The sequence below is a fragment of the Anomaloglossus baeobatrachus genome, chromosome 1, assembly GCF_048569485.1.
Source record: "Anomaloglossus baeobatrachus isolate aAnoBae1 chromosome 1, aAnoBae1.hap1, whole genome shotgun sequence".
NCBI lineage: Eukaryota > Metazoa > Chordata > Amphibia > Anura > Aromobatidae > Anomaloglossus > Anomaloglossus baeobatrachus.
Window position 1 is genome coordinate 671,761,942 of NC_134353.1, and position 27,756 is coordinate 671,789,697.

A 27,756-nucleotide genomic window follows, 5' to 3' on the forward strand; every position below is an offset into this window, starting at 1 on the left:
GGGGGGGGGGGTACAGTACTCGCCTCCGTGACAGCCGTGTCAGTTCGGGGAATGCGCGGGGGAGGGGGGGAAGCACAGTACTCACCTCCGTGACAGCCGTGTCAGTTCAGGGAATGCGCGGGGGGAGGGGGGCGGGGCCAGAGCTAGCGTGCATTGCGTGAGGGGGGCGTGGCGTGGCCGAATTGCCAATGGCCTCTCGCCCCGGCACCCTGCAGGCAATCTGTGGGGGGGGGCGGAGCCTGGGCGAGCGGCTGGCCAATCCGTGTGGGGGCGCAGCCTGGGCGAGCGGCCAATCCGTGTGGGGGGGCGGGGCCATGGCGAGCCCAGCGGCCAATCAGCTTTGTGTCACCGTAAGGACACAATTTTAGAGCATGACAGACAGACAGAATAAGGCAATTATATATATATATATATATATATATGACTAGAAGGTGACCCGATTCTACGCATCGGGTATTCTAGAATTTACGTATTGTGTAGTTAATTTATATATATATATATATATATATATATATATATATATATATTATATATATATAATGGATGTTGTTGTGTGTAGTTACCAAGTGTTTGTGTAGGGCGCTGTACATGTTCTGGGTGTTGTCTGGGTGTGGCGGGGGATGAGAGCGGTGTTTGTGTGTTGCGTTGTTTGTGGAGCACTGTGTGTCTGTAGCGTTGTGTGTGTGTGTGTGTGTTGCGCGCTTTGTGTGTGTGGTGTGTTTTGGGGGGAGGTATGTTTTGTGCAATGTGTGTGTTGTGCGGTATGTGCGTATATTTGTGTGTGCAGCGTTGTCTGTGTGTGGGTGTCTGTGTAGGGCAGTTGTTTGTGGTTCCCAGTGTGTGTGGTGTGTTGTGCAGTGCGCGTGTGTGTGTGTTGGGGGGAGGTGTGCACTCCCCATCGTGCTCCATCCCCTATGCTGCGCACCCCCCATCGTGCTACATCTCCCATCCTGCGCACTCCCAAACGTGGTCCATCCGCCATGCTGCGCACTCCCAAACATGCTCCATCCGCCATACTCCGCACTCCCCATCGTGCTCCATCCGCCATGCTGCGCACTCCCAAACGTGCTCCATCCGCCATGCTGCGCACTCCCAAACGTGCTCCATCCGCCATGCTGCGCACTCCCAAACGTGCTCCATCCGCCATGCTGCGCACTCCCAAACGTGCTCCATCCGCCATGCTGCGCCAGCATCAGCCTCTCTGTCCCCAGCATCAGCCTCTCTGTCCCCAGCATCAGCCTCTCTGTCCCCAGCATCAGCCTCTCTGTCCCCAGCATCAGCCTCTCTCCTCCCAGCCTCCTCCAGCACGCCATGCTCCTCTGCCGACACTCACACACCCGATCGCATACACTCACGTACACACACATTGACGATATTGCACATACGCGCTCATACTCGCAACATCTGGAGATACCACATGCTTCTGGCCATGTGATCCTCCGGCAGGTCCTGGAAGGTCACAACAGCACAGTATCGAGGCCGAGAAGCAAGCGATATCGCCGGATGCTGTGAGTGTGTGGATGCGATGTGTGTGTGTGTGTGTGTGTGTGTGTGTGAGGTGTGTGTGTGTGAGGTGTGTGTGTGTGAGGTGTGTGTGTGTGTGAGGTGTGTGTGTGTGTGAGGTGTGTGTGTGTGTGTGTGAGGTGTGTGTGTGTGTGTGTGTGAGGTGTGTGTGTGTGTGTGAGGTGTGTGTGTGTGTGTGAGGTGTGTGTGTGTGTGTGTGAGGTGTGTGTGTGTGTGTGAGGTGTGTGTGTGTGTGTGAGGTGTGTGTGTGTGAGGTGTGTGTGAGGTGTGTGTGAGGTGTGTGTGTGTGTGTGTGTGAGGTGTGTGTGTGTGAGGTGTGTGTGAGGTGTGTGTGAGGTGTGTGTGAGGTGTGTGTGAGGTGTGTGTGAGGTGTGTGTGTGAGGTGTGTGTGTGTGTGTGAGGTGTGTGTGTGAGGTGTGTGTGTGAGGTGTGTGTGTGAGGTGTGTGTGTGTGTGTGAGGTGTGTGTGTGTGTGTGAGGTGTGTGTGTGTGTGTGAGGTGTGTGTGTGTGTGTGTGAGGTGTGTGTGTGTGTGTGTGAGGTGTGTGTGTGTGTGTGAGGTGTGTGTGTGTGAGGTGTGTGTGTGTGAGGTGTGTGTGTGTGAGGTGTGTGTGTGTGAGGTGTGTGTGTGTGTGAGGTGTGTGTGTGTGTGAGGTGTGTGTGTGTGTGTGTGTGAGGTGTGTGTGTGAGGTGTGTGTGTGTGTGTGTGTGTGAGGTGTGTGAGGTGTGTGTGTGTGTGTGTGTGTGTGAGGTGTGTGTGTGTGTGTGTGTGAGGTGTGTGTGTGTGTGTGAGGTGTGTGTGTGTGTGTGTGAGGTGTGTGTGTGTGTGTGTGTGAGGTGTGTGTGTGTGTGTGAGGTGTGTGTGTGTGTGTGAGGTGTGTGTGTGTGTGTGTGTGTGTGTGAGGTGTGTGTGTGTGGGTGTGAGGTGTGTGTGTGTGGGTGTGAGGTGTGTGAGGTGTGGTGTGTGAGTGTGGTGTGTGTGCGTGTGGATCTTCCGCCGCTGCAGGACCTTGATGTGCTGGTAACTATGCTAGCATGGTTACCAGCTGGTAACTATGATAGCATGGTTACCAACGTATCCCGTCGCACGGGAGCCCACACCAGCATACGGCGGCAAGGCCAGCAATGCGAGGGTAAGTGTCGGCTGGGTTGGCGGCGTACGCTGATGTGGGCTCCCGTTTGGGGGGCGCGGGGGGGAAGAAAAGTACTCACCTGGGAGTCATGGCTCCGTGACCGTGTCAGTTCGGGGAATGCGCGGGGGGGGGCGGGGCCAGAGCTAGCGTGCATTGCGTGAGGGGGGCGGGGCGTGGCGTGGCCGAGTTGCCAATGCCTGCAGGGTGCCGGGGCGAGGGGCCAATCTGTGGGGGGGCGGAGCCTGGGCGAGCGGCTGGCCAATCCGTGTGGGGGCGCAGCCTGGGCGAGCGGCCAATCCGTGTGGGGGGCGGGGCCATGGCGAGCCCAGCGGCCAATCAGCTTTGTGTCACCGTAAGGACACCATTTTGGAGCAAGACAGACAGACAGACAGACAGACAGACAGACTAAGGCAATTATATATATATATATAGACTAGAAGGTGGCCCGATTCTACACATGGGGTATTCTAGAATTTACGTATTGTATGACTTTTGTTTTATTGATTTTATATATAATATATATATATATATAATATGTTGTTGTCTGTAGTTACCAAGTGTTTGTGTAGGGGCTGTACATGTTCTGGGTGTGGCGGGGGGTGAGAGCGGTGTTTGTGTGTTGCGTTGTGTGTCGTTATTTGTGGAGCGCTGTGTGTCTGTATCGTTGTGTATGTGTGTTGCGCGGTTTGTGTGGGGTGTGTGTGTGTTTTGGGAGGAGGTATGTTTTGTGCAATGTGTGTGTTGTGCAGTATGTGCGTATATTTGTGTGTGCGGCGTTTTGTGTGTGTGTGTGTCTTTGTAGAGCAGTGTGTGTGTGTGTGTGTGTTTTTGTTTTGGGGGGAGGTGTGCACCCCCCATCGTGTTCCATCCCCCATGCTGCCCACTCCCCATCGTGCTCCATCCCCACTCCCCATCGTGCTCCATCCCCATTGTGCTCCATCCCCCATGCTGTGCATTCCCCATCGTGCTCCATCCCCCATGCTGTGCATTCCCCATCGTGCTCCATCCCCCATGCTGTGCATTCCCCATCGTGCTCCATCCCCCATGCTGCGCATTCCCCATCGTGCTCCATCCCCCATGCTGCGCATTCCCCATCGTGCTCCATCCCCCATGCTGCGCATTCCCCATCGTGCTCCATCCCCCATGCTGCGCATTCCCCATCGTGCTCCATCCCCCATGCTGTGCATTCCCCATCGTGCTCCATCCCTCATGCTGCGCATTTCCCATCGTGCTCCATCCCCCATGCTGCGCATTCCCCATCGTGCTCCATCCCCCATGCTGCGCATTCCCCATCGTGCTCCATCCCCCATGCTGCGCATTCCCCATCGTGCTCCATCCCCCATGCTGCGCATTCCCCATCGTGCTCCATCCCCCATGCTGCGCACTCCCCATCGTGCTCCATCCCCCATGCTGTGCACCCCCAATCGTGCTCCACAGTCACACATCAGACAGTAAACACGCACACATCTGATCGCATACACTCACACCCCACTTCTCCCTGTGCCCACCGGTGGGCGGTCCCAGCAGCTGTGCTGCACGCCGTGCTCCTCTGCCGACACTCACAGATCGATCGCATACACTCAAACACACACACACACACTCACACATCAGAACACACTCACGCACATCCGATCGCATACACTCACACACACACACACACTAACGATATCGCACATACGCGCTGACACAATCATATATATAGATAGATAATCTCTATCTCTATCCGTTATAATATAAATATTCTTTTTTTTATTCACCTCCCAGTATTTGGAAGTCAAAACCAGGAGTGTAACAGAAACACGTCACCACTTCTGTATTTATCACCCACTCCAGGTTTTGACTTACAAATAGAGGCTAAAAAACCCCTCAAATATTCAACAAATTAACGGATTTTGCATACATCAATACAGAACGCAATACAGAGGATATCGAAGGTAAAATGCAAACATTTTTAATTAACCCAAATTGTGAATTTATTTTCTATTAGCCCACAATCCATACATTAAGTAAATAAAAGTTTCCATATCCGCTAAAATCACACCGACTAATAAGGACAATTTATGTAGAATTTCCTTTTGTAATTTAAGCCTTGACAGAAAAGCTTTTGAGGGCTGATAAACCCATAGAAGGATGTGGCTTTTTTTCATGTTGAGAGCTTTTTAAATCTAATTTCCCAGTTAATGCTATGAAGAAACAAACAGACTTCCAATGTCCACAGATAACTGGGCAGAGCTGATGGAGATCAACCACGATGACCGGACCGTCACAAAGGAACGCTTTGACATCTCGCAGGAAATAGAAGGCATTACTTTGGATTCCATGCAGCCAGCAGAGCGGGAAGTCACCAAGAGGCTCACGTCTCCGGTCATTAACACCTCCTTGGATACAACCTCAATTGCATTTGAAAGGTAGTTCAGTGTACAGCGGCATGCGTGGTCTCACGTAGTTTGGTCAATATTATACTCCAGTTTCGTGCATCAGTTCCACACGCTCCAGGCTCAGAAATATTACCACTTGGATGTTAGAAAAAAAATTAAAATCTATTGCAACCCTCTTCAACAATGTACTGTTAGGATTGACCCTCTACATATAAAGTCTATAGTTCTTGACATATTCAAGTGTGCAAAAAATGTTTGCCAGAGGTGTCCTCCATTTGTCCATTTTACATCTGCACCTATGGCAGTAATGATTGTTTTTTTCAGCATGCATTATCTTTGTGGGTAAGTTGGGGACACACTTTCTGGTAATTTAGCTGATCTAAATGAGTAGTTACTACTTCGGAGCCTTTATTCCTCATGGCAGTCTTGGGCTTTCAGTCATCGGGGTGCGGTGTCACCGTTCTGAGCGCCGTGCTTGGTGGCTGTTACAATGTGTTAACACTGTCTGACAGTCAGCTGTGTACTAACGCAGAGCTGGATGTCAGTCAGTGCTGGGGCGTGGTTACAGCTGCCACTCACTATACCCAGAGTGGTGACTAAAGTGCAGCTGCTGCGCCTCTATGACTGAAAGCCAAAGGCTGTCGAGAGGAAGAGTTAATTTCTTCTGGTAGTGGGGCTCTCAGTGCAGCGACAGAATGGTGTCAGAACACTATTAACCTGCAGATTGACCCTAGATCTGCAGGATAATAGCGTTTAACAGAGACGCTATTTTCCATACAAAGATTTAATATGACAGGTATTTGTGAACAACTCAATAAGGAAGAGGCCTATGTTCGCTGTATCAAAGCATTTACCACATATAATTTTTTTTTTGCTATTTTTGTAATTCTCTCTTCTAAGAACAAAGTCTGGATTCTGGGGCTGGAGGACGGATAAAGCAGAATCTGTAAATAGTTATGAAGCAAAGGTAATAATTGTGTGCACATTGCTGATCATGTGTAATGCTATGGTTCTAGTCACATGCTCTTCTTTACTCATCTAATTAGGTAATAACTTCCTTTTTCATTAGGTCTACTCTGCCAATAATGTGAATGTGGTTACAAAAACACGGACAGAACATCTGACAGAAGATGAAAAGTCTCGGTATAAAGGTAGCGAAATACATTTTTAGTTGTGTGGCTTTTGTTTTTTTTTGCGGGGGGGGGGGGGGGGGGGTAGCCAAAAAAACCCTCACCAAACCTATACTGTATTTAACTGCTTGAATTATTCCATATATTACGTGACTAAATGTTATGTAAATGAATCAAGAATCCCTTATCGACATATAACATACTGGTACACCATGGGTCTGCTCCCAGTCTTTGATGCAGGGACGGGACCCAAATACACAGCTTTCCCAGCAAATGATGGCTGTTACATCTGCCTTTTTTAACAGCTGCAATTGGAGTGGAGCTCTGCCCTCAACGTTTAACCTGTTAAATTCCCTTGTCCATCTGTGGAGCTGCCTGTGTATAAGGCCCAGCCATGCTTTGTTCTAATCGCCCATAGTCACCCCTGTGACATGATCATGGGGGCTCTGATGTATTGCCATTACAGCCGGGGATCTACGGAGACCCCTTGCTTATGATGGTACTGCAGTGAAAACCACTCTGGTATTATTGGCTCATAGCCGTATTGTGGCCTTAATGTATGTAGCAAAAGCAATCAGCTGATCGCATGTTCTGGCCGATCACAAAATAAATAATAATTTGTTTGATTGGTAAAAGATGTGATCAAAACATTGTATCTACCCCAAAATGGTATCAATAAATAAATCTACTCAGGGCTAGAGATGAGCGGACCCGCTGAAGTTCGGGTTCTGCAAATTCAGGCAGACTTTAGATAAAGTTCGGTTTGGGACCCGAACTTGACCTGAACCCCAATGGAAATCACAAATTGGGCAGTTCGGGTCTTCGCCTACACAGAGCCAGCCATAAACGAATCACCTCTGGGGAGGGAAGATTAGGGGGGGGTGTGTGTTGTTGTTGTTGTTGTTTTTTTTTTGTTTTTTTTTGTTTTTTTTGTTCCCTTCCCCCCCCCCCCCCCAATACACTGCTTTAGATTTCTTTTTCGCTCCTAATTGGGAGACCCAGACAGTGGGTGTATAGCTACTGCCTCTGGAGGCCGCACAAAGAACTACACTTAAAAGTGTAAGGCCCCTCCCCTTCTGGCTATACACCCTCCCGTAGGAGTACAGATTCCTCAGTTTTAGCTTTGTGCGCAGGAGGTCAGACACGCACGCATAGCTCCATTGTTTTTAGTCAGCAGCAGCTGCTGACTATGTCGGATGGAAGAAAAGAGGGCCCATACAGGGCTCCCAGCATGCTCCCTTCTCACCCCACTGTATGTCGGAGGTGTTTGTAAGGTTGAGGTACCCATTGCGGGTACGGCGGCAGGAGCCCACATGCTGATTCCTTCCCCATCCCTTTTTACAGGGCTCTGGGTGAAGTGGGATTTACTGGTCTCCAGGCACTGAGACCGTGCTCCATCTACAGCCCCTGGAGAAGATGCTGGATGGAGCGGAGTACATCAGGGACATGGCCCTGCTTCCTCAAGGTACTCTGTGTCCCCGTGCATTTGGCGCTCACACCGCAGCATGCTGGGTGTTGTAGTGCGCCGGGGGACATCAGCGCTACGGCGCTTGTGCCATGGCCTCATTCAGCTTCGCTGAAGCAGGCACACTTCTAGGAATCGGTCGCGCCGGCCGCTGGGACTGCGGCGCGGCTGGCACTTGTGGTGCGCCGGGGACTTCAGCGCGGCCCGCGCTTTTACGGCGGCCGCGCTGATAACTCGAGTCCCCGGCTTTTGCGGCCTGCTTCCGTTCGTTCCCGCCCCCGGACCTGCCAGTCAGGAGAGGGGCGGGACGCTGGCCACGTCTAGGAATCGGTCACGCCGGCCGCTGGGACTGCGGCGCGGCTGGCACTTGTGGTGCGCCGGGGACTTCAGCGCGGCCCGCGCTTTTACGGCGGCCGCGCTGATAACTCGAGTCCCCGGCTTTTGCGGCCTGCTTCCGTTCGTTCCCGCCCCCAGACCTGCCAGTCAGGAGAGGGGCGGGACGCTGGCCAGTGCATCAGCGCCGAGGGCTGGAGTCGTTTTTACATACTCCAGCCCTCACAATCGGCACAGAGGGGACACTGTTTCCCGCACTTTTGTTTGGGAACTCCCACGGACCGCCCCTCTCCACAGACGCCGGCAGCCATTCCTGCTGACACGCTGAGCTGCAGAGGGGAGCCGGGGAGACCCAGACAAGGAATTCTGCAGCCTCTTACCCGCTATTCAGCGGGCGGTAAGCAGCCCTCAGGGCTCACCCCCTCTTGTGCCAGTAGTATTCTTAGTATTTTGTTTCTACAAATACTTTGTATTGCATAGCGCTGGTCGCCCTTTGGCTATAGACTCTCTCACATTGCAGAGAGCCAGCAGCATGTCGTCCGTAAAACGCAAGGGTGCCAAGGCACAGACATTATATGCTTCCTGCACCGCATGTGGGACTTTTCTACCGGCAGGCTCCACGGACCCCCATTGTGTGCAGTGCTCGGCCCCTGCGGCGCTTGCACAGTCGGGACCTCTGCTGGACGTGACCCAGGGTGTACCACCTGTGAATGCTGTCCAGGTGACAGGAACTGAGTTTGCAGCTTTTGCTGACAGAATGTCTCTCACTATGTCACAAATTCTTGACACATTGCGAGCTAGGCCTGTACTTCAGGCCACGGACACTGTGCAATCATTGCCCCCTGGTCCCCCTCAGCTCCAAGCTCCGGGACCGGCATATACACCTCAGGGTGAAGACTCTGACTCGGACGATGGCCCCGGGCAGCCTAAGCGGGCTCGCTATGACGGGCCTTCACATTCATCTCAATGGTCAGGATCCCAGCGAGATGAATCTATGGGTGATGAGGCGGACGTAACTGATCAGGATTCTGATCCTGGGACCGCTCTCAATCTAGATACACCAGATGGTGACGCCATAGTTAATGATCTTATATTTAACATCAATAAGATGTTAAATATTTCCCCACCAGCTCCTCTTGTGGAGGAGTCAGCTTCGCAGCACGAGAGAATCCATTTCAGATACCCTAAGCGTACTTTAAGCACTTTTCTGGACCACGCTGACTTTAGAGACGCAATCCAGAAACCCCACGCTTATCCTGAAAGGCGTTTTCCTAAACGGCTTAAAGATACACGCTATCCTTTTCCCCCTGAGGTGGTCAAGGGTTGGACCCAGTGTCCAAAAGTGGATCCTCCAATTTCCAGGCTTGCAGCTAGATCCTTGGTTGCAGTTGAAGATGGAGCGGCACTTAAAGATGCCACTGACAGGCAGATGGAGCTCTGGCTGAAATCCATCTATGAAGCGATTGGAGCGTCATTAGCGCCTTCTTTTGCAGCCGTATGGGCACTCCAAGCTATCTCAGCCGGGCTTGCGCGAGTTGACTCCGTCACACGTGCATTTGCCCCGCAGGTAGCACCATTGACCTCGCAAATGGCGGCATTCGCGTCGTACGCGATTAATGCTGTTCTTGACGCTACAAGCCGCACGGCAGTGGCGTCAGCCAACTCCGTTGTTTTGCGTAGGGCCCTGTGGTTGAGACATTGGAAAGCAGATTCTCATTCCAAGAAGTGCTTAACCAATTTGCCTTTTTCTCGTGACCGATTGTTTGGCGAGCGTTTGGATGAAATCATCAAACACTCCAAGGGTAAGGACTCATCCTTACCGCAACACAGACAAAACAGACCCCAACAGAGGAAGGGTCAGTCTGGTTATCGGTCCTTTCGAGGACCGGGCAGGTCCCAATTCGCCTCGTCAAAAAAGACTCAAAAAGACCAGAGACGCTCAGATTCTTGGAGGTCTCAGTCATGCCCAAAAAGGACAGCCGGAGGAACCGTTGCCAAGACGGCGTCCTCCTGACTTGCGGTCTCCGATTCCCACACCCGCGGTCGGTGGGAGGCTTTCCCACTTTGGCGACATCTGGCTGTCACACGTCAAAGACCGTTGGGTGAGGGATATTCTGTCTCACGGGTACAGGATAGAGTTCAGTTCTCGTCCGCCAACTCGTTTCTTCAGAACTTCTCCACCACCAGACCGAGCCGATGCTCTGTTGCATGCGGTGGCCGCTCTAAAGGCGGAAGGAGTGGTGACCTCCGTCCCTCTTCAGGAACAAGGTCACGGTTTTTACTCCAATCTGTTTGTGGTCCCAAAAAAGGACGGATCGTATCGGCCCGTCCTGGATCTAAAGTTGCTCAACAGACACGTAAAAGTCAGGAGGTTCCGGATGGAATCCCTACGCTCCGTCATAGCCTCAATGTCTCAAGGAGATTTTCTAGCATCAATAGATATCAAAGATGCGTATCTCCACGTGCCGATCGCACCAGAGCATCAGCGTTTCCTACGCTTCGTCATACACGACGAACACCTGCAGTTCGTAGCGTTACCTTTCGGTCTGGCAACAGCCCCCCGGGTCTTCACCAAAGTCATGGCAGCAGTAGTAGCTGTTCTGCACTCGCAGGGTCACTCGGTCATCCCGTATCTAGACGACCTGCTTATAAAGGCACCCTCTCAAGAGGCATGCCAACACAGTCTGAAGGTGGCACTAGACACTCTCCAGAGTTTCGGGTGGATTATCAACTTTCCAAAGTCTCATCTAACCCCGACCCAATCTCTGACTTATCTTGGCATGGAGTTTCATACTCTCTCAGCGATAGTGAAGCTTCCACTGGACAAGCAGTGCTCGCTACGGACTGGAGTGCAATCTCTCCTTCAGAGCCAGTCGCACTCACTGAGGCGCCTCATGCATTTCCTAGGAAAGATGGTAGCAGCAATGGAGGCAGTCCCGTTCGCGCAGTTTCATCTGCGCCCTCTACAATGGGACATTCTACGCCAATGGGACGGGAAATCGACGTCCCTCGACAGGACTGTCTCCCTCTCTCAGACTGCCAAGGACTCTCTGCGTTGGTGGCTTCTCCCCACCTCATTGTCACAGGGAAAGTCGTTCCTTCCCCCGTCCTGGGCAGTGGTCACGACGGATGCGAGCCTATCAGGGTGGGGAGCGGTGTATCTCCACCACAGGGCTCAGGGGATGTGGACTCTGGAAGAGTCCACCCTGCAGATCAATGTTCTGGAAATCAGAGCAATCTATCTTGCCCTGCGAGCCTTCCAACAATGGCTGGAAGGCAAGCAGATTCGGATTCAGTCGGACAATTCCACGGCGGTGGCGTACATCAACCACCAAGGGGGAACACGCAGTCGCCAAGCTTTTCAAGAAGTCCAACGGATTTTGACGTGGGTGGAAAGCAGAGCGTCCACCATATCCGCAGTTCACATCCCAGGCGTGGAAAACTGGGAAGCAGACTTTCTCAGTCGCCAGGGCATGGACGCAGGAGAATGGTCCCTTCACCCGGACGTGTTTCAGCAGATCTGTTGCCGCTGGGGGACGCCGGACGTCGATCTGATGGCGTCACGGCACAACAACAAGGTCCCAGTTTTCATGGCACGGTCTCACGATCACCGAGCACTGGCGGCAGACGCCTTGGTTCAGGATTGGTCGCAATTCCGACTCCCCTATGTGTTCCCACCTCTAGCATTGTTACCCAGAGTTCTCCGGAAAATCAGGTCCGACTGCCATCGAGCCATACTCGTCGCTCCAGATTGGCCAAGAAGGTCGTGGTACCCGGATCTGTGGCATCTCACGGTAGGCCAACCGTGGACACTACCAGACCGTCCAGATTTGCTGTCTCAAGGGCCGTTTTTCCATCTGAATTCTGCGGCCCTGAACCTGACTGTGTGGCCATTGAGTCCTGGATCCTAGCGGCCTCAGGTTTATCTCATGAAGTTGTTGCCACAATGAGACAGGCTAGAAAACCATCCTCAGCTAAGATCTATCACAGAACGTGGAAGATATTCTTAGCGTGGTGCTTGGCTCAAGGGTTTTCTCCCTGGCCATTTGCATTGCCAATTTTTCTTTCCTTCCTGCAGTCTGGGTTGGAAAAAGGTTTGTCGCTTAGCTCTCTTAAGGGTCAAGTCTCCGCGCTATCCGTATTCTTTCAGAAGCGCTTGGCACGGCTTTCTAAAGTACGCACGTTTCTCCAAGGAGTTTGTCATATCGTTCCTCCTTACAGACGGCCATTGGAACCCTGGGATCTGAACAAGGTTCTCATTGCTCTCCAGAAGCCGCCTTTCGAGCCTTTGAAAGAGGTTCCCCTTTCTCGGCTTTCACAAAAGGTAGTTTTTCTTGTGGCGGTCACGTCTCTTCGAAGAGTGTCCGAGCTAGCGGCGTTATCTTGCAAATCTCCCTTCCTGGTGTTTCACCAAGACAAGGTAGTACTGCGTCCAATTCCAGAGTTTTCTCCCAAGGTGGTTTCTTCCTTTCATCTCAATCAGGATATCACTTTGCCATCTTTGTGTCCGCATCCAGTTCACCAATTTGAAAAGGGTTTACATCTGTTGGACCTGGTGAGAGCACTCAGGATTTACATTTCTCGCACGGCGGCTCTACGCCGTTCTGATGCGCTCTTTGTCCTAGTCGCTGGTCAGCATAAGGGATCGCAAGCTTCCAAATCCACCCTGGCGCGGTGGATCAAGGAACCAATTCTTCACACATACCGTTCTGCTGGGCTTCCGATTCCATCTGGACTGAAGGCCCATTCTACCAGAGCCGTGGGTGCGTCCTGGGCATTGCGGCATCAGGCTACGGCTCAGCAAGTGTGCCAAGCGGCTACCTGGTCGAGTCTGCACACGTTTACCAAACACTATCAAGTGCATACCTACGCTTCGGCAGATGCCAGCCTAGGTAGACAGGTCCTTCAGGCGGCGGTGGCCCACCTGTAGGAAGAGGCTGTCTGACAGCCCGTTCATGTGGTATCTTTTTACCCACCCAGGGACTGCTTTTGGACGTCCCACTGTCTGGGTCTCCCAATTAGGAGCGAAAAAGAAGAAGGGAATTTTGTTTACTTACCGTAAATTCCTTTTCTTCTAGCTCCAATTGGGAGACCCAGCACCCGCCCTATTTGTTCTTAGGGTTTCGTTTTTCGGGTGCACATGTTGTTCATGTTGTTTCTTAAGTTCTCCGATCGTGTTATCGGATTGAATTTGTTTTTGAAACTGTTATTGGCTTTCCTCCTTCTTGCTTTGGTACTAAAACTGAGGAATCTGTACTCCTACGGGAGGGTGTATAGCCAGAAGGGGAGGGGCCTTACACTTTTAAGTGTAGTTCTTTGTGCGGCCTCCAGAGGCAGTAGCTATACACCCACTGTCTGGGTCTCCCAATTGGAGCTAGAAGAAAAGGAATTTACGGTAAGTAAACAAAATTCCCTTCTTTACTACCAGTGAGAGCCATTCAAACACTGCAAGCGGCTCGCACTGGGAAGGATGCAGAGCGTACCCGAGCACAGTGATGATCTATGCATACATAAAGTCTCCAGTCCCACTTTTTTTTTTTTTTCCCTGTGTGGTGTTGGTTTGTTTTTTGCAAGTACCAACACCAAACATTGCTGTTCGGGTTCACTCGGGGAATATATCATTTTAAAAATAAGGCCAAAAAACTGTAGAATTCAACTTTTTTTTTTCTGCATGATTACCACACTTGAAATTTTTTAGCCCGTTTTCCAGTACATCACATGATAAGTGATGAGGGTTCTTCAAAAGTATAACTTGTTCTCCAGAAAATGCTCTCACCTACAGATACGTAAACTGCTAAATTAAAAAGTTGTGCCTCTCTGTAGAAGGATAGGGGGGGAGAAAAAAAAAACAGAAAATCGCCCAGTTGGAGGGATTTAAAGGAGGTTTCTAGGACTAAAAAATTAATTTGCAAGTTTGTTGGGAATCAACCCCCTCTGATCTGGCAATTAACTGATAGTGGAGTACAAATAGACTAACAGCATAAGCCACTGTGTGTGTGTGTGTGTGTGTGTGTGTGTGTATGTGTGTAATATATTTATAAATTGTATATTTATTTTTGTTCTTATGATCTTTTAGCTGACAGAAACTTTTTGGAGTCTTTATTGGGGACTGTAGAGCACCAGTTTGGAGCACAAGGGGTGAGTGGTCGTGTTCTATGCATAATTTACTGGATATTAATGTCTAATAATGCATTTGACTTTTTTCAGGCTGTCTGTATATCCCCACCTTCTAAGCAAATCATTTTTGTATACCATAAACAGTATTTCTTCGGCGCTCTATTGGGAGACCCAGACGATCGGGTGTATAGCACTGCCTCCGGAGGCCACACAAAGCAATTACACTAAAAAGTGTAAGGCCCCTCCCCTTCTGGCTATACACCCCCAGTGGGATCACTGGCTCACCAGTTTTCTGCTTTGTGCGAAGGAGGTCAGACATCCACGCATAGCTCCACTGTTTGTAGTCAGCAGTAGCTGCTGGCTATATCGGATGGAAGAAAAAAGGGCCCATATGGGGCCCCCAGCATGCTCCCTTCTCACCCGCGGTGGTGCTTGTAAGGTTGAGGTACCTATTGCTGGTACAGAGGCTGGAGCCCACATGCTGTTTTCCTTCCACATCCCCTGGAGGGTTCTGTGGAAGTGGGATCTTGCCGGCCCCCAAGCCCTGGGGCCGGGCTCCATCCACAGACCCAGAGAACCTGCTAGATTTGGAGCGGGAGTGCCGTTCAGGGACAAGGCCCTGCAACATTCAGGTACTCTGTGTCCCCGGCAGGCACGGACACTCTCAGGGCTTGCTGAGCGTTATAGTGCGCCGGGGACAGTAGCGCTGTGCGCTGGGGTTAGGTCACTGCAGCTTTGCTGAGTGACGTTACATGTAGGGAACTACTGCGCCGACCGCTACTGGAGCGGCGGCGCAGCTGCGACTTGTGGTGCGCCGGGGACTTTGCGCCGACCGCGCTTTTACGGCGGCGGCGCTTCTAACTTTAGCCCCCGGCTTCTGCGGCCTAGCGCCGCTTCGTTCCCGCCCCCACCCTGTCAATCAGGGTAGGGGAGAGACGCTGCTCAATAGGCAGCGCCGAGGGCTGGAGCTTCATTTACATGCTCCAGCCCTCTCACTAGGCACAGTGGGAAGCAGGCTTCCCGCTTTTCGTCTGTATACGCCCAGGGCCCGCCCCCCCTCTCCACAAGGACGCCGGCAGCCATTACACATGCGGTCTGGCTGGGGAAAGGCAGCAGGCTCTGGGAGACCCAGACTAAAGGGATTTCCGCTCCTAAGCGGGCGGTAAGCTGCACTTAGTGCTGGCCCCACTTGTGCCTCAGTGATATATTAGTGTACTTTTCTTCAGCGCTCTATTGGGAGACCCAGACGATTGGGTATAGCTACTGCCCTCCGGAGGCCACACAAAGCACTACACTAAAAAGTGCAAGGCCCCTCCCCCTCTGGCTATACCCCCCCGTGGTATCACGGGTTCTCCAGTTTTAGCTTTGTGTGCGAAGGAGGTCAGACATCCACGCATAGCTCCACAGATTTTAGTCAGCAGTAGCTGCTGACTATTTCGGATGGAAGAAAAGAGGACACATATAGTGTCCCCAGCATGCTCCCTTCTCACCCCTGGATGGTGTTGTAAGGTTGAGGTACCTATTGCTGGTACGGAGGCTGGAGCCCACATGCTGCTTTCCTTCCACATCCCCCTGAGGGGCTCTGAGGAAGTGGGATCCTGCCGGCCTCAAAGCTCTGACGCCGGGCTCCATCCACAGACCCATTTGAACCTGCTGGATACGGAGCTGGAGTACCGTTCAGGGACATGGCCCTGCACCATTACAGGTACTCTGTGTCCCCGTACACACAGGCACAGCACACTCCAGACTTGCTGGGTGTGCTAGTGCGCCGGGGACAGTAAAGGGTTACAGTCACTGCAGCTTTGCTGAGTGACTTTGTGTTTTGGGAACTACCGCGCCGGACGCTCCGGGAGCGGCGGCGCGGCTGGGACTTGTAGTTCGCCGGGGACTGGGCGCCGACCGCGCTTTTACGGCGGCGGCGCTTATAACTCCAGTCCCCGGCTTCTGCGGCCTAGTGCCGCTTCGTTCCCGCCCCCTCCCTGTCACTCAGGGAAGGGGACAGGCGCTGAGCAATCAGCAGCGCCGAGGGCTGGAGCCTTTTTACATGCTCCAGCCCTCTCACTGCACTCTGTCGGACGCCGGATTCCCGCTCTGCCTTGGGGGCACGCCCACGGCCCGCCCCTACTCACACGAGCTGGGGAAGAAGCCGGCAGCCATTACTGCAGAGCTCGGGGCACCAAGGCAGGACAGTGGCGATCATACACCCGCTTATAGGCGGGCGGTAAGAGGCACACATAGTGCTGACCACGATATAACTGCAGTGTATACATGTGTTGTTTTTAACTACATAGGTCGCTATATGCCCGCTTGGGGAGCGACACATCAGCAGCAGGAAAGCAGGTGTGCTAGAGCACAGGCTTTCTAGGCTGCTTGTTTTGCACGACTGAGGTGTTCATTTGTGTTTATGCTGATATGCTATACATTGCACTGTACAGTCGCTAGTCTTAGCTATATTCTTCTGGAATGGCTAGACTACAGCAGCAGAAAACCAAGGGTGCTGGGGCACAGGTTTTTTTCTATGCTGCTTGTATTGCATGGGCTGCAGTGTGCATTTGTACTTGTGCTTGTATGCTATACATTGCACTGTATGGTCACTCTTCTGGGCTATATTCCCCTAGATGACTAGTATACAGCAGCAGAAGAGCAGAGGTGCCAGGGCACAGGCTTCTATGCTGCTTGGATTGCATGTGCTGCAGTGTTCATTTGTACTTGTGCTTGTATGCTATACATTGCACTGTAGGGTCACTCTTCTGGGCTATATTCCCCTAGATGACTAGTATACAGCAGCAGAAGAGCAGGGGTGCCAGGGCACAGGCTTCTATGCTGCTTGTATTGCTTGTGCTGCAGTGGTCATTTGTACTTTATGCCTGTATGCTATACATTGCAATGTACGGTCACCAATCTTGGCTATATACTTCTAGATAGCTAGTCGGCAGCGGCAAAAAAGCAACACAGTTTTCAGTGCTGTTTTTACTACATGGGATGCTGTTCATGACACCGTCCCATTGTGTGCATGCTCCCCTGTAGCACGTCGTCTGCCGGGGTCTCTAGCACTTCGTCTGCCGGGGCTCTACTAGTTGTGGCCAAAGAAACCTCCTGTCAACCCTGTCCATGGACAGGGACGGAGTAGTCATAATATAGAGACTTGCACCCATGGGCAATCTACTTGAACAAAAGGCAGCTCTTCAGGGCTTTGATACTGACATCGCTCTCAATCCGGATACACCGGGTGGTAACGCCATACGGAATGATTCTATACCGTCCACCAATGGAAGGTTGGATCTTTCTCCCTCAGCTCCCCCAGTGGAGATAGGAGACGAACAGGAGAAGTTCCTTTTCAGTGTCTCACGCAGATATTGAGTATTTTTCTGGCCACGCTGACTTCAGAGAAGCAGTCCAGGAACACCACGCTTACCAGATAAGCGTCTTCTCCAAACGTTTTTAGGATACACGTTATCCCTTTTTTCCCCTGACGTGGTCAGCGCTGGACCCAGGGTCCAAAGGTGGATTCTCCAATCTCCAGGCTTGCATATAGAGCCATAGTTGCACTGGAGATGGGGCTTCACTTCAAGATGCCATTCACAGACAGATGGACTCTGGTTGAAATCTGTCTAGGAGGCTATCGGCGTGTCGGTTGCTCCGGCATCCACAGCCGTATTGGCAACCTAACCTTTTCTGCTGTTCTTGCGCAGCTGACCTTGAGCAGGGACATCTGTACCGCAGAGGCGTCCGTAACCCCGCAATGTCTGCACTGCGACTTACCCTGTTAATGCTGTCCTAAAAGTACAGTCGAGGTTTCGGTCCTTCCCAAGCTCCGGCAGGTCCCAATTGTCCTCGTGCAAAAGGGCTACAAAACCTCAGACGGGCTCAGATTCCGGCCGGGCTCAATCTCGCCCAAGGAAGGCGGTCGGAGGAACCGCTACCAAGGCGGTCTCCTCAGGACTCTCAGCTCTCTCTCTCTCTCTCCGCATCCGCGGTTGATGGCAGACCCCCCCCGCCTTTGGCGACATTTAGCTGCCACAGGTCACAGACCGGTGGGTGACGGACATTGTGCTCACGTGCACAGGACAGTGTTCTGTTCTCGTCCTCCGACTCCATTCTTCAGAACGGCCCCACCTCTCCACCGAGCAGATGCCCTGCTGCAGGCGGTGGACGCTCTAAGAGCAGAAGGAGTGGTGATCCCTGTCCCCCCTCAGGAACGAGGGCGAGGGTTTGTACTCCAATCTCTTTGTGGCTCCAAAAATGGACGGTTCCTTCCGTCCTGTTCTGGTTCTGAAACTGCTCAACGAGCATGCGAACGCCAGGCGGTTCCGGATGGGATCCCTCCGATCCGTCATTGCCTCAATGTCTCGAGGAGACTTCCTTGCCTCAACAGACATCAAAGATGCCTATCTCCACGTGCCAATTGCTACGGAGCACCAACGTTTTCTACGTTTTGTGATAGGAGACGAACATCTTCTGTTCGTAGCTCTGCCATTCAGTCTGGCGACAGCCCCACGGGTGGGCACCAAGGTCATGGCAGCAGTGGTAGCAGTCTTGCACTCTCACGGACACCCGGTGATTCCGTACTTGGACGATCTACTCGTCAAAGCAACCTCCCTCGAGGCATGCCAACGCAGCCTGAATGTTACGCTGGAGACTCTCCAGACTTTCGGGTGGATCATCAATTTGGCAAGGTCAAATCTGTCTCCGACTCAATCACTAACGTATCTCGGCATGGAGTTTCATACTCTATCAGCCATAGTGAAGCTTCCGCTGAACCAGCAGCGTTCACTGCGGACAGAGGTGCAGTCTCTCCTTCAAGGCCAGTCGCACCCCTTAAGGCGCCTCATGCACTTCCTAAGGAAGATGGTGGCAGCCATCGAGGCAGTTCTCTTTGCGCAGTTTCATCTGCGCCAACGGCAATGGGACATTCTCCGCCAATGGGATGGGCAGTCAACCTCCCTGGACGGGAAGTCTCCCTTTCCCTGACGGCCGAGGACTCTCTGCAATAGTGGCTTATTCCCACCTCATTGCCATAGCCCCCATCCTGGGCAGTGGTCACGACAGATACGAGTCTGTCAGGGTGGGGAGCAGTTTGTCTCCGCCACATGGCTCAGGGGACGTGGACTCAGCAGGAGTCCACCCTTCAGTTCGATGTGCTGGAAATCGGGGCAGGGTATCTTACCCTATTAGCTTTCCAAAAGTGGCTAGAAGGGAGCAGATCCGAATCCAGTCGGACATCTCCACAGCGGTGGCATACATCAACCACCAAGGAGGGACACGCAGTCAGCAGCCTTCCAGGAAGTCCGGCGAATCCTCATGTGGGTGGAGGACACAGCATCCACCATATCCGCAGTTCACATCCCGGGCGTAGAAAACTGGGAAGCAGGCTTCCTCAGTCGCCAGGGCATGGACGCGGGGGAATGGTCCCTTCACCCGGACGTGTTTCAGGAAATCTGTTGCCGCTGGGGGGGGGGGCCGGACGTCGACCTAATGGCGTCTCGGCACACCAACAAGGTCCCGGCATTTATGGCACGATCGCGCGATCACAGAGCTCTGGCGGCAGACGCCTTAGTGCAAGATTGGTCGCAGTTCCGGCTCACATATGTGTTTCCACCTCTGGCACTCTTGGCCAGAGTACTGCGCAAAAATCAGATCCGATTGCAGCCGCGTCATACTCGTCGCACCAGACTGGCCGAGGAGATCGTGGTACCCGGATCTGTGGCATCTCACGGTCGGCCGACCGGGGTCACTACCAGACCGACCAGACTTACTGTCTCAAGGGCCGTTTTCTCCATCGGAATTCTGCGGCCCTGAACCTGACTGTGTGGCTTGTGTGTCCTGGATCCTAGCGTCTTCAGGATTATCCCAAGGGGTCGTTGCCACCATGAGACAGGCTAGGAAGCCCACGTCTGCTAAGATCTACCACAGAACGTGGAAGGTTTTCTTAATTTGGTGCTCTACTCAGGGAGTGTCTCCCTGGCCATTTGCATTGCCTATCTTTCTTTCCTTCCTACAATAGGAGTTAGAAAAGGGCTTGTCGCTAGACTCCCTCAAAGGGCAAGTCTCAGCACTATCCGTGTTTTTTCAGAAGCGTCTAGCACGTCTTTCTAAGGTGCGCACGTTCCCGCAGGGGGTTTGTCATATCGTACCCCCGTACAAGCGGCCGTTGGATCCATGGGATCTGAACAGGGTTCTAGTTGCTCTCCAGAAGCCGCCTTTCGAGCCTCTGAAGGAAGTTTCCTTTTCTCGCCTGTCACAGAAGGTGGCGTTTCTCGTTGCGATCACATCGCTTCGGCGAGTGTCTGAGCTGGCAGCTCTGTCATCCAAGGCTCCCTTCCTGGTGTTTCACCAGGACAAGGTAGTGCTGCGCATCATTCCGGAGTTTCTCCCTAAGGTAGTATCCTCGTTTCATCTTAATCAGGATATCTCCTTACCGTCCTTTTGCACTCATCCGGTTCACCGGTATGAGAATGATTTACGTTTGCTAGATCTGGTGAGAGCACTCAGAATCTACATTTCACGCACGGCGCCCGTACGCCGTTCCGATGCTCTTGTCGCTGGTACGCGCAAGAGGTTGCAGGCTTCTAAAGCCACCCTGGCTCGATGGATCACAGAACCAATTCTGGAAGCCTACCGTTTTGCAGGGCTTCCGGTTCTTTCAGGGCTGAAAGCCCATTCAACCAGAGCCGTGAGTGCGTCCTGGGCGCTACGACACCAGGCTTCGGCTCAACAGGTGTGCCAGGCAGCTACCTGGTCGAGTCTGCACACTTTCACCAAACATTATCAGGTGCATACCTATGCTTCGGCGGATGCCAGCTTAGGTAGAAGAGTCCTGCAGGCGGCAGTGACATCCCCGTAGGGGAGGGCTGTTTTGCAGCTCTAACATGAGGTATCTCTTTACCCACCCAGGGACAGCTTTTGGACGTCCCAATCGTCTGGGTCTCCCAATAGAGCGCTGAAGAAGAAGGGAATTTTGTTACTTACCGTAAATTCCTTTTCTTCTAGCTCTTATTGGGAGACCCAGCACCCGCCCTGTTGTCCTTCGGGATTTCTTGGTTGTTTGCGGGTACACATGTTGTTCATGTTGAACGGTTTTTCAGTTCTCCGACGTTATTCGGAGTTAATTTGTTTAAACCAGTTATTGGCTTCCTCCTTCTTGCTTTGGCACTAAAACTGGAGAACCCGTGATACCACGGGGGGGGTATAGCCAGAGGGGGAGGGGCCTTGCACTTTTTAGTGTAGTGCTTTGTGTGGCCTCCGGAGGGCAGTAGCTATACCCAATCGTCTGGGTCTCCCAATAAGAGCTAGAAGAAAAGGAATTTACGGTAAGTAACAAAATTCCCTTCTTTTCTTGGTACCATATATATATATATATTTGCACTGTAAGGTCGCTTCTTGGCTGGACACCCTGTACTGCTCTGAGGAGGCAGCAACATGTCATCCGCAAAACGCAAGGGTGCCAAGGCACAGGCTGTGTACACTGTTTGTACTGCATGTGGGGCTGATCTACCGGCAGGCTCCAAAGACTCACATTGTGTTCAATGTTCAGTCCCAGTGGCACTTCGTCAGCCAGAGCCTAATGTGGTGGTAGCCCAGGCTGAGACGCCTGTGAACCCTGCCCCGGTGACGGGGACAGACTTTGCAGTTTTTGCTGATAAAATGTCTGTGACTATGGCAAAAATCCTGGAGACCTTGCAGTCCAGGCCAGTTGCTCAGGCCATGGACACTGCGGTGTCTATGCTCTCCGGTCCCCCTCAGTTGGAACTAATCCGTACTTCAGGGGGGTCTCAAGCATCACAGGCTGAAGTCTGACTCAGATGACAGTCCCAGGCAGCCTAAGCGAGCTCGCTGGGAAAGACCCTCCACGTCTTCACACTGTTCAGGGTCTCAGCGACAAGAGTCTCTCTGTGATGAGACTGAGGACGGTGACCAGGATTCTAATCCTGAGGCTCCTCTCAATCTGGATGCCCCTGATGGTGACGCCATGGTTAATGACCTTATATCGGCAATTAATAGGCTGTTGGATATTTCTCCCCCAGCCCCTTCTGCAGAGGAGGCAGCTGCACAGCAGGAGAAGTTCCATTTCCTATATCCCAAGCGTAAATTAAGTGCTTTTTTGGACCACTCTGACTTCAGAGAATCGATCCAGAAACACGACGCTCATCCAGACAAGCGTTTCTCTAAACATTCTAAGGATACCCGTTATCCTTTTCCCTCTGAGGTGGCCAAACGCTGGACCCAGTGTCCAAAGGTGGATCCCCCAATTTCCAAGCTTGCGGCTAGATCCATAGTCGCAGTAGAGGATGGCGCTTCACTTAAAGATGCCAACGACAGACAGATGGACCTTTGGTTGAAATCTGTCTATGAATCTATCGGCGCGTCGTTTGCTCCAGCATTCGCGGCCGTGTGGGCACTCCAAGCTATTTCAGCTGGTTTAGCACAGGTGGATGCTTTCATACATCCAGCAGTGCCGCAAGTAGCGTCCCTAACTTCGCAAATGTCTGCGTTTGCGACCTATGCTATCAATGCTGTCCTAGAATCTACGAGCCGTACCGCTATGGCGTCCGCCAATTCTGTGGTTCTGCGCAGAGCCTTGTGGTTAAAGGACTGGAAAGCAGATGCTGGTTCCAAAAAATGCTTAACCAGCTTGCCATTATCTAGAGACAGACTGTTTGGTGAGCCATTGGCTGAAATCATAAAACAGTCCAAGGGTAAGGACTCTTCCTTACCACAGCCCAGAGCAAGTAAACCTCAACAGAAAAAGTGGCAGTCGAGGTTTCGGTCCTTTCGAGGCTCGGGCAAGGCCCAATTCTCCTCGTCCAAAAGGACTCAGAAAGAACAAGGGAACTCAGATTCCTGGCGGGCTCACTCACGCCCCAGGAAAGCAAATGGAGGAACCGCTTCCAAAGCGACTACCTCATGACTTTCGGCCTCCTCCCTCCGCATCCTCGGTCGGTGGCAGGCTCTCCCGCTTTTGCGACATTTGGCTGTCACAGGTCAAAGACCGGTGGGTAACAGACATTCTGTCTCGCGGGTACAGAATCGAGTTCAGTTCTCGGCCTCCACTTCGGTTATTCAGAACCTCCCCACACCCCAACCGAGCAGATGCCCTGCTGCAGGCGGTGGACTCTCTAAGAGCAGAAGGAGTCGTGATCCCTGTCCCCCCTCTCGAACGGGGGCGAGGATTTTCCTCCAATCTCTTTGTCGTTCCAAAAAAGGACGGCTCCTTCCGTCCTGTTCTGGACCTAAAACTGCTCAACAAGCATGTGAACGCCAGGCGGTTCCGGATGGAATCCCTCCGCTCAGTCATTGCCTCTATGTCTCAAGGAGATTTCCTAGCATCAATAGACATCAAGGATGCTTATCTCCACGTGCCGATTGCTACAGAGCACCAATGCTTTCTACGCTTCGTGATAGGAGACGACCATCTTCAGTTCGTAGCTCTGCCATTTGGTCTGGCGACAGCCCCTCGGGTGTTCACCAAGATCATGGCGGCAGTGGTAGCAGTCTTGCACTCTCACGGACACTCTGTGATCCCTTACTTGGACGATCTACTGGTCAAGGCACCCTCTCAAGAGGCATGCCGACTCAGCCTGAATGTTGCACTGGAGACTCTCCAGGCGTTCGGGTGGATCATCAACTTCCCAAAGTCAAATCTGTCACCGACCCAATCACTAACGTATCTTGGCATGGAGTTTCATACTCTCTCAGCGATAGTGAAACTTCCGCTGGACAAGCAGCGGTCTCTACAGACTGGGGTGCAGGCTCTCCTTCAAGGTCAGCCGCACTCCTTAAGACGCCTCATGCACTTCCTCGGGAAGATGGTGGCGGCAATAGAGGCGGTTCCGTTTGCGCAGTTTCATCTGCGTCCACTTCAATGGGACATTCTCCGCCAATGGGACGGGAAGTCAACATCCCTGGACAGGAAGGTCTCCCTTTCCCAGACGGCCAAAGACTCTCTGCAGTGGTGGCTTCTTCCCACCTCATTATCACAGGGAAGATCCTTCCTACCACCGTCTTGGGCGGTGGTCACGACAGATGCGAGTCTGTCAGGGTGGGGAGCAGTCTTTCTCCACCACAGGGCTCAGGGTACGTGGTCTCAGCAGGAGTCCACCCTTCAGATCAATGTTCTGGAAATCAGAGCAGTGTATCTTGCCCTACTAGCCTTCCAGCAGTGGCTGGAAGGAAGGCAGATCCGAATTCAGTCGGACAACTCCACAGCGGTGGCATACATCAACCACCAAGGGGGGACACGCAGTCGGCAAGCCTTCCAGGAAGTCCGGAGGATTCTGATGTGGGTGGAAGCCACAGCCTCCACCATATCCGCGGTTCACATCCCCGGCGTAGAAAACTGGGAAGCAGACTTCCTCAGTCGCCAGGGCATGGACGCAGGGGAATGGTCCCTTCACCCAGACGTGTTTCAGGAAATCTGTCGCCGCTGGGGGGTGCCGGACGTCGACCTAATGGCGTCACGGCACAACAACAAGGTCCCAACCTTCATGGCACGGTCTCGCGATCAAAGAGCGCTGGCGGCAGACGCCCTAGTGCAAGATTGGTCGCAGTTCCGGCTCCCTTATGTGTTTCCACCTCTGCCACTCCTGCCCAGAGTGCTACGCAAGATCAGATCCGACTGCAGCCGCGTCATACTCGTCGCCCCAGACTGGCCGAGGAGGGCGTGGTATCCGGATCTGTGGCAGCTCACGGTCGGCCAACCGTGGGCACTCCCAGACCGACCAGACTTACTGTCCCAAGGGCCGTTTTTCCATCGGAATTCTGCGGCCCTGAACCTGACTGTGTGGCCATTGAGTCCTGGATCCTAACGTCTTCAGGATTGTCCCAAGGGGTCGTTGCCACCATGAGACAGGCTAGGAAGCCCACGTCTGCTAAGATCTACCACAGAACGTGGAGGATATTTTTATCCTGGTGCTCTGCTCAGGGAGTGTCTCCCTGGCCATTTGCATTGCCTACCTTTCTTTCTTTCCTGCAATCTGGGTTAGAAAAAGGTTTGTCGCTCGGCTCCCTTAAAGGTCAGGTCTCGGCGCTATCCGTCTTTTTTCAGAGGCGTTTGGCACGCCTTCCTAAGGTGCGCACGTTCCTACAGGGGGTTTGCCATATCGTACCCCCGTACAAGCGGCCGTTAGATCCATGGGATCTGAACAGGGTACTAGTTGCCCTCCAGAAGCCGCCTTTCGAGCCTCTGAAGGAGGTTTCACTTTCTAGACTATCACAGAAAGTGGCTTTTCTGGTAGCGATCACATCTCTTCGGAGAGTGTCTGAGCTGGCAGCACTATCATCCAAGGCTCCCTTCCTGGTCTTCCACCAGGACAAGGTTGTGCTGCGTCCTATTCAGGAGTTTCTCCCGAAGGTGGTATCCGCTTTTCATCTTAATCAGGATATCTCTTTGCCTTCGTTTTGTCCTCATGCAGTTCATTGGTATGAGAAGGATTTACATTTGTTAGATCTGGTGAGAGCACTCAGGATCTACATTTCCCGCACGGCGCCCTTGCGCCGTTCGGATGCACTCTTTGTCCTTGTCGCTGGTAAGCGCAAAGGGTCGCAGGCTTCTAAAGCCACCCTGGCTCGATGGATCAAAGAACCAATTCTTGAAGCCTACCGTTCTGCTGGGCTTCCGGTTCCATCAGGGCTGAAGGCCCATTCTACCAGAGCCGTGGGTGCATCCTGGGCATTACGACACCAGGCTACGGCTCAACAGGTGTGCCAGGCAGCTACCTGGTCGAGTCTGCACACTTTCACCAAACATTATCAGGTGCATACCTATGCTTCGGCGGACGCCAGCCTAGGTAGAAGAGTCCTGCAGGCGGCAGTTGCCTCCCCGTAGGGGAGGGCTGTCTTGCAGCTCTAACATGAGGTATTTCTTTACCCACCCAGGGACAGCTTTTGGACGTCCCAATCGTCTGGGTCTCCCAATAGAGCGCCGAAGAAGAAGGGAATTTTGTTACTTACCGTAAATTCCTTTTCTTCTAGCTCTTATTGGGAGACCCAGCACCCGCCCTGTTGTCCTTCGGGATTGTTGGTTTGTTTGCGGGTACACATGTTGTTCATGTTGAACGGTTTTCAGTTCTCCGATGTTACTCGGAGAGAATTTGTTTAAACCAGTTATTGGCTTTCCTCCTTCTTGCTTTTGCACTAAAACTGGTGAGCCAGTGATCCCACTGGGGGTGTATAGCCAGAAGGGGAGGGGCCTTACACTTTTTAGTGTAATTGCTTTGTGTGGCCTCCGGAGGCAGTGCTATACACCCGATCGTCTGGGTCTCCCAATAAGAGCTAGAAGAAAAGGAATTTACGGTAAGTAACAAAATTCCCTTCTTCCGGGCACATTAAAAGGGTTATCATATATGTAAGAATTATTTTTTTTTTTTTTAATTTTCTATTTTATTTACAAAAAAACCCCAAACAAACAAAAAGCAAAACCACGACTCACAATTATTTCCACCCCGATGAACCTCCGACGGTGCTCATTACTTACTGCAGGCAGTCGGTACCTACAGTGGTCATCAGTGCTCTGTGGTACCAGCCCCGATGAAAGTAACAAGACATCTGATGGTCACTGCTTGTGTTATTCACATGTTGGATGTATGTAAACAAAGACCGCTAGAGTTGTCTGCGCCAGATCATCAGTAGAGGATAACGGGGGTGAAGCAGTTTTAGCTCATCATCCTCTTAAATTTGCCACCTCCAGTTGGGTATTTTTTTTTATTTATTTATTTTTTCTTTGTCGCTCCATGGGAGACCCAGACAATTGGGTGTATAGGCTATGCCTCCGGAGGCCGCACAAAGTATTACACTAAAAGTGTAAAGCCCCTCCCCTTCTGCCTATACACCCCCCGTGCTCCCACGGGCTCCTCAGTTTTTTGCTTTGTGCGAAGGAGGCAGACATGCACGCATAGCTCCACAGCTTAGTCAGCAGCAGCTGCTGACTATGTCGGATGGAAGAAAAGAGGACCCTTAAAGGGCCCCCAGCATGCTCCCTTCTCACCCCACTCTTGTCGGCGGTGTTGTTAAGGTTGAGGTATCCATTGCGGGTACGGAGGCTGGAGCCCACATGCTGTTTTCCTTCCCCATCCCCCTTAGGGCTCTGGGTGAAGTGGGATCCTATCGGTCTCCAGGCACTAAGACCGTGCTCCATCCACAGCTCCTGTGGACCCTGCTGGATAGGAGCCGAGTATCGTTCAGGGACATGGCCCTGCTACTTGGAGGTACTCTGTGTCCCCGTGGGGACCGCGCACAGCAACACTCCAGCATTGCTGGGTGTGCTAGTGCACCGGGGACCGCGGCGCCGACCGCGTTGGTGCCATTACACACTGCAGCGTCGCTGAGTGTGTGAGTGTAGGGGGACTGCCGCGCTGACCGCCGCTGCCATTGCTATCACTGCGGCGCGGCTGGGACTGTTAGTGCGCCGGGGACTTCAGCGCCGACCGCGCTTTTACGGCGGCCGCGCTTATAACTCGAGTCCCCGGCTTTTGCGGCCTAGTCTCGTTTTCTTCCCGCCCCCAGGCCTGCCAGTCAGGGGAAGGGCGGGACGCTGTACAGCACAGCAGCACTGAGGGCTGGAGTATGCTTTGCATAATCCACCCCCCTCACTGTGCACAGTGGGGCACCAGTTCCCGCACTTTCTGGGTCACGCCCACGGCTCCCTCCTCTCTTCAGGACGCCGGCAGCCATTTCTCAGCTC

The 27,756-nt window shown here is 52.6% G+C and overlaps 1 protein-coding gene across 1 annotated transcript in view; it reads left to right on the plus strand.

Annotated features, from left to right (window-relative positions):
• The window catches only part of ANKRD13A (ankyrin repeat domain 13A), a 116,578-nt gene that overhangs the window by 66,347 nt on the left and 22,475 nt on the right, over nt 1-27,756 (plus strand). The window contains exons 7-10 of the mRNA XM_075320054.1: nt 4,874-5,063; nt 5,934-6,000; nt 6,103-6,184; nt 14,038-14,099. Coding sequence (XP_075176169.1) covers nt 4,874-5,063; nt 5,934-6,000; nt 6,103-6,184; nt 14,038-14,099 — 401 coding nt within the window. The remainder of the gene's footprint in view (nt 1-4,873; nt 5,064-5,933; nt 6,001-6,102; nt 6,185-14,037; nt 14,100-27,756) is intronic.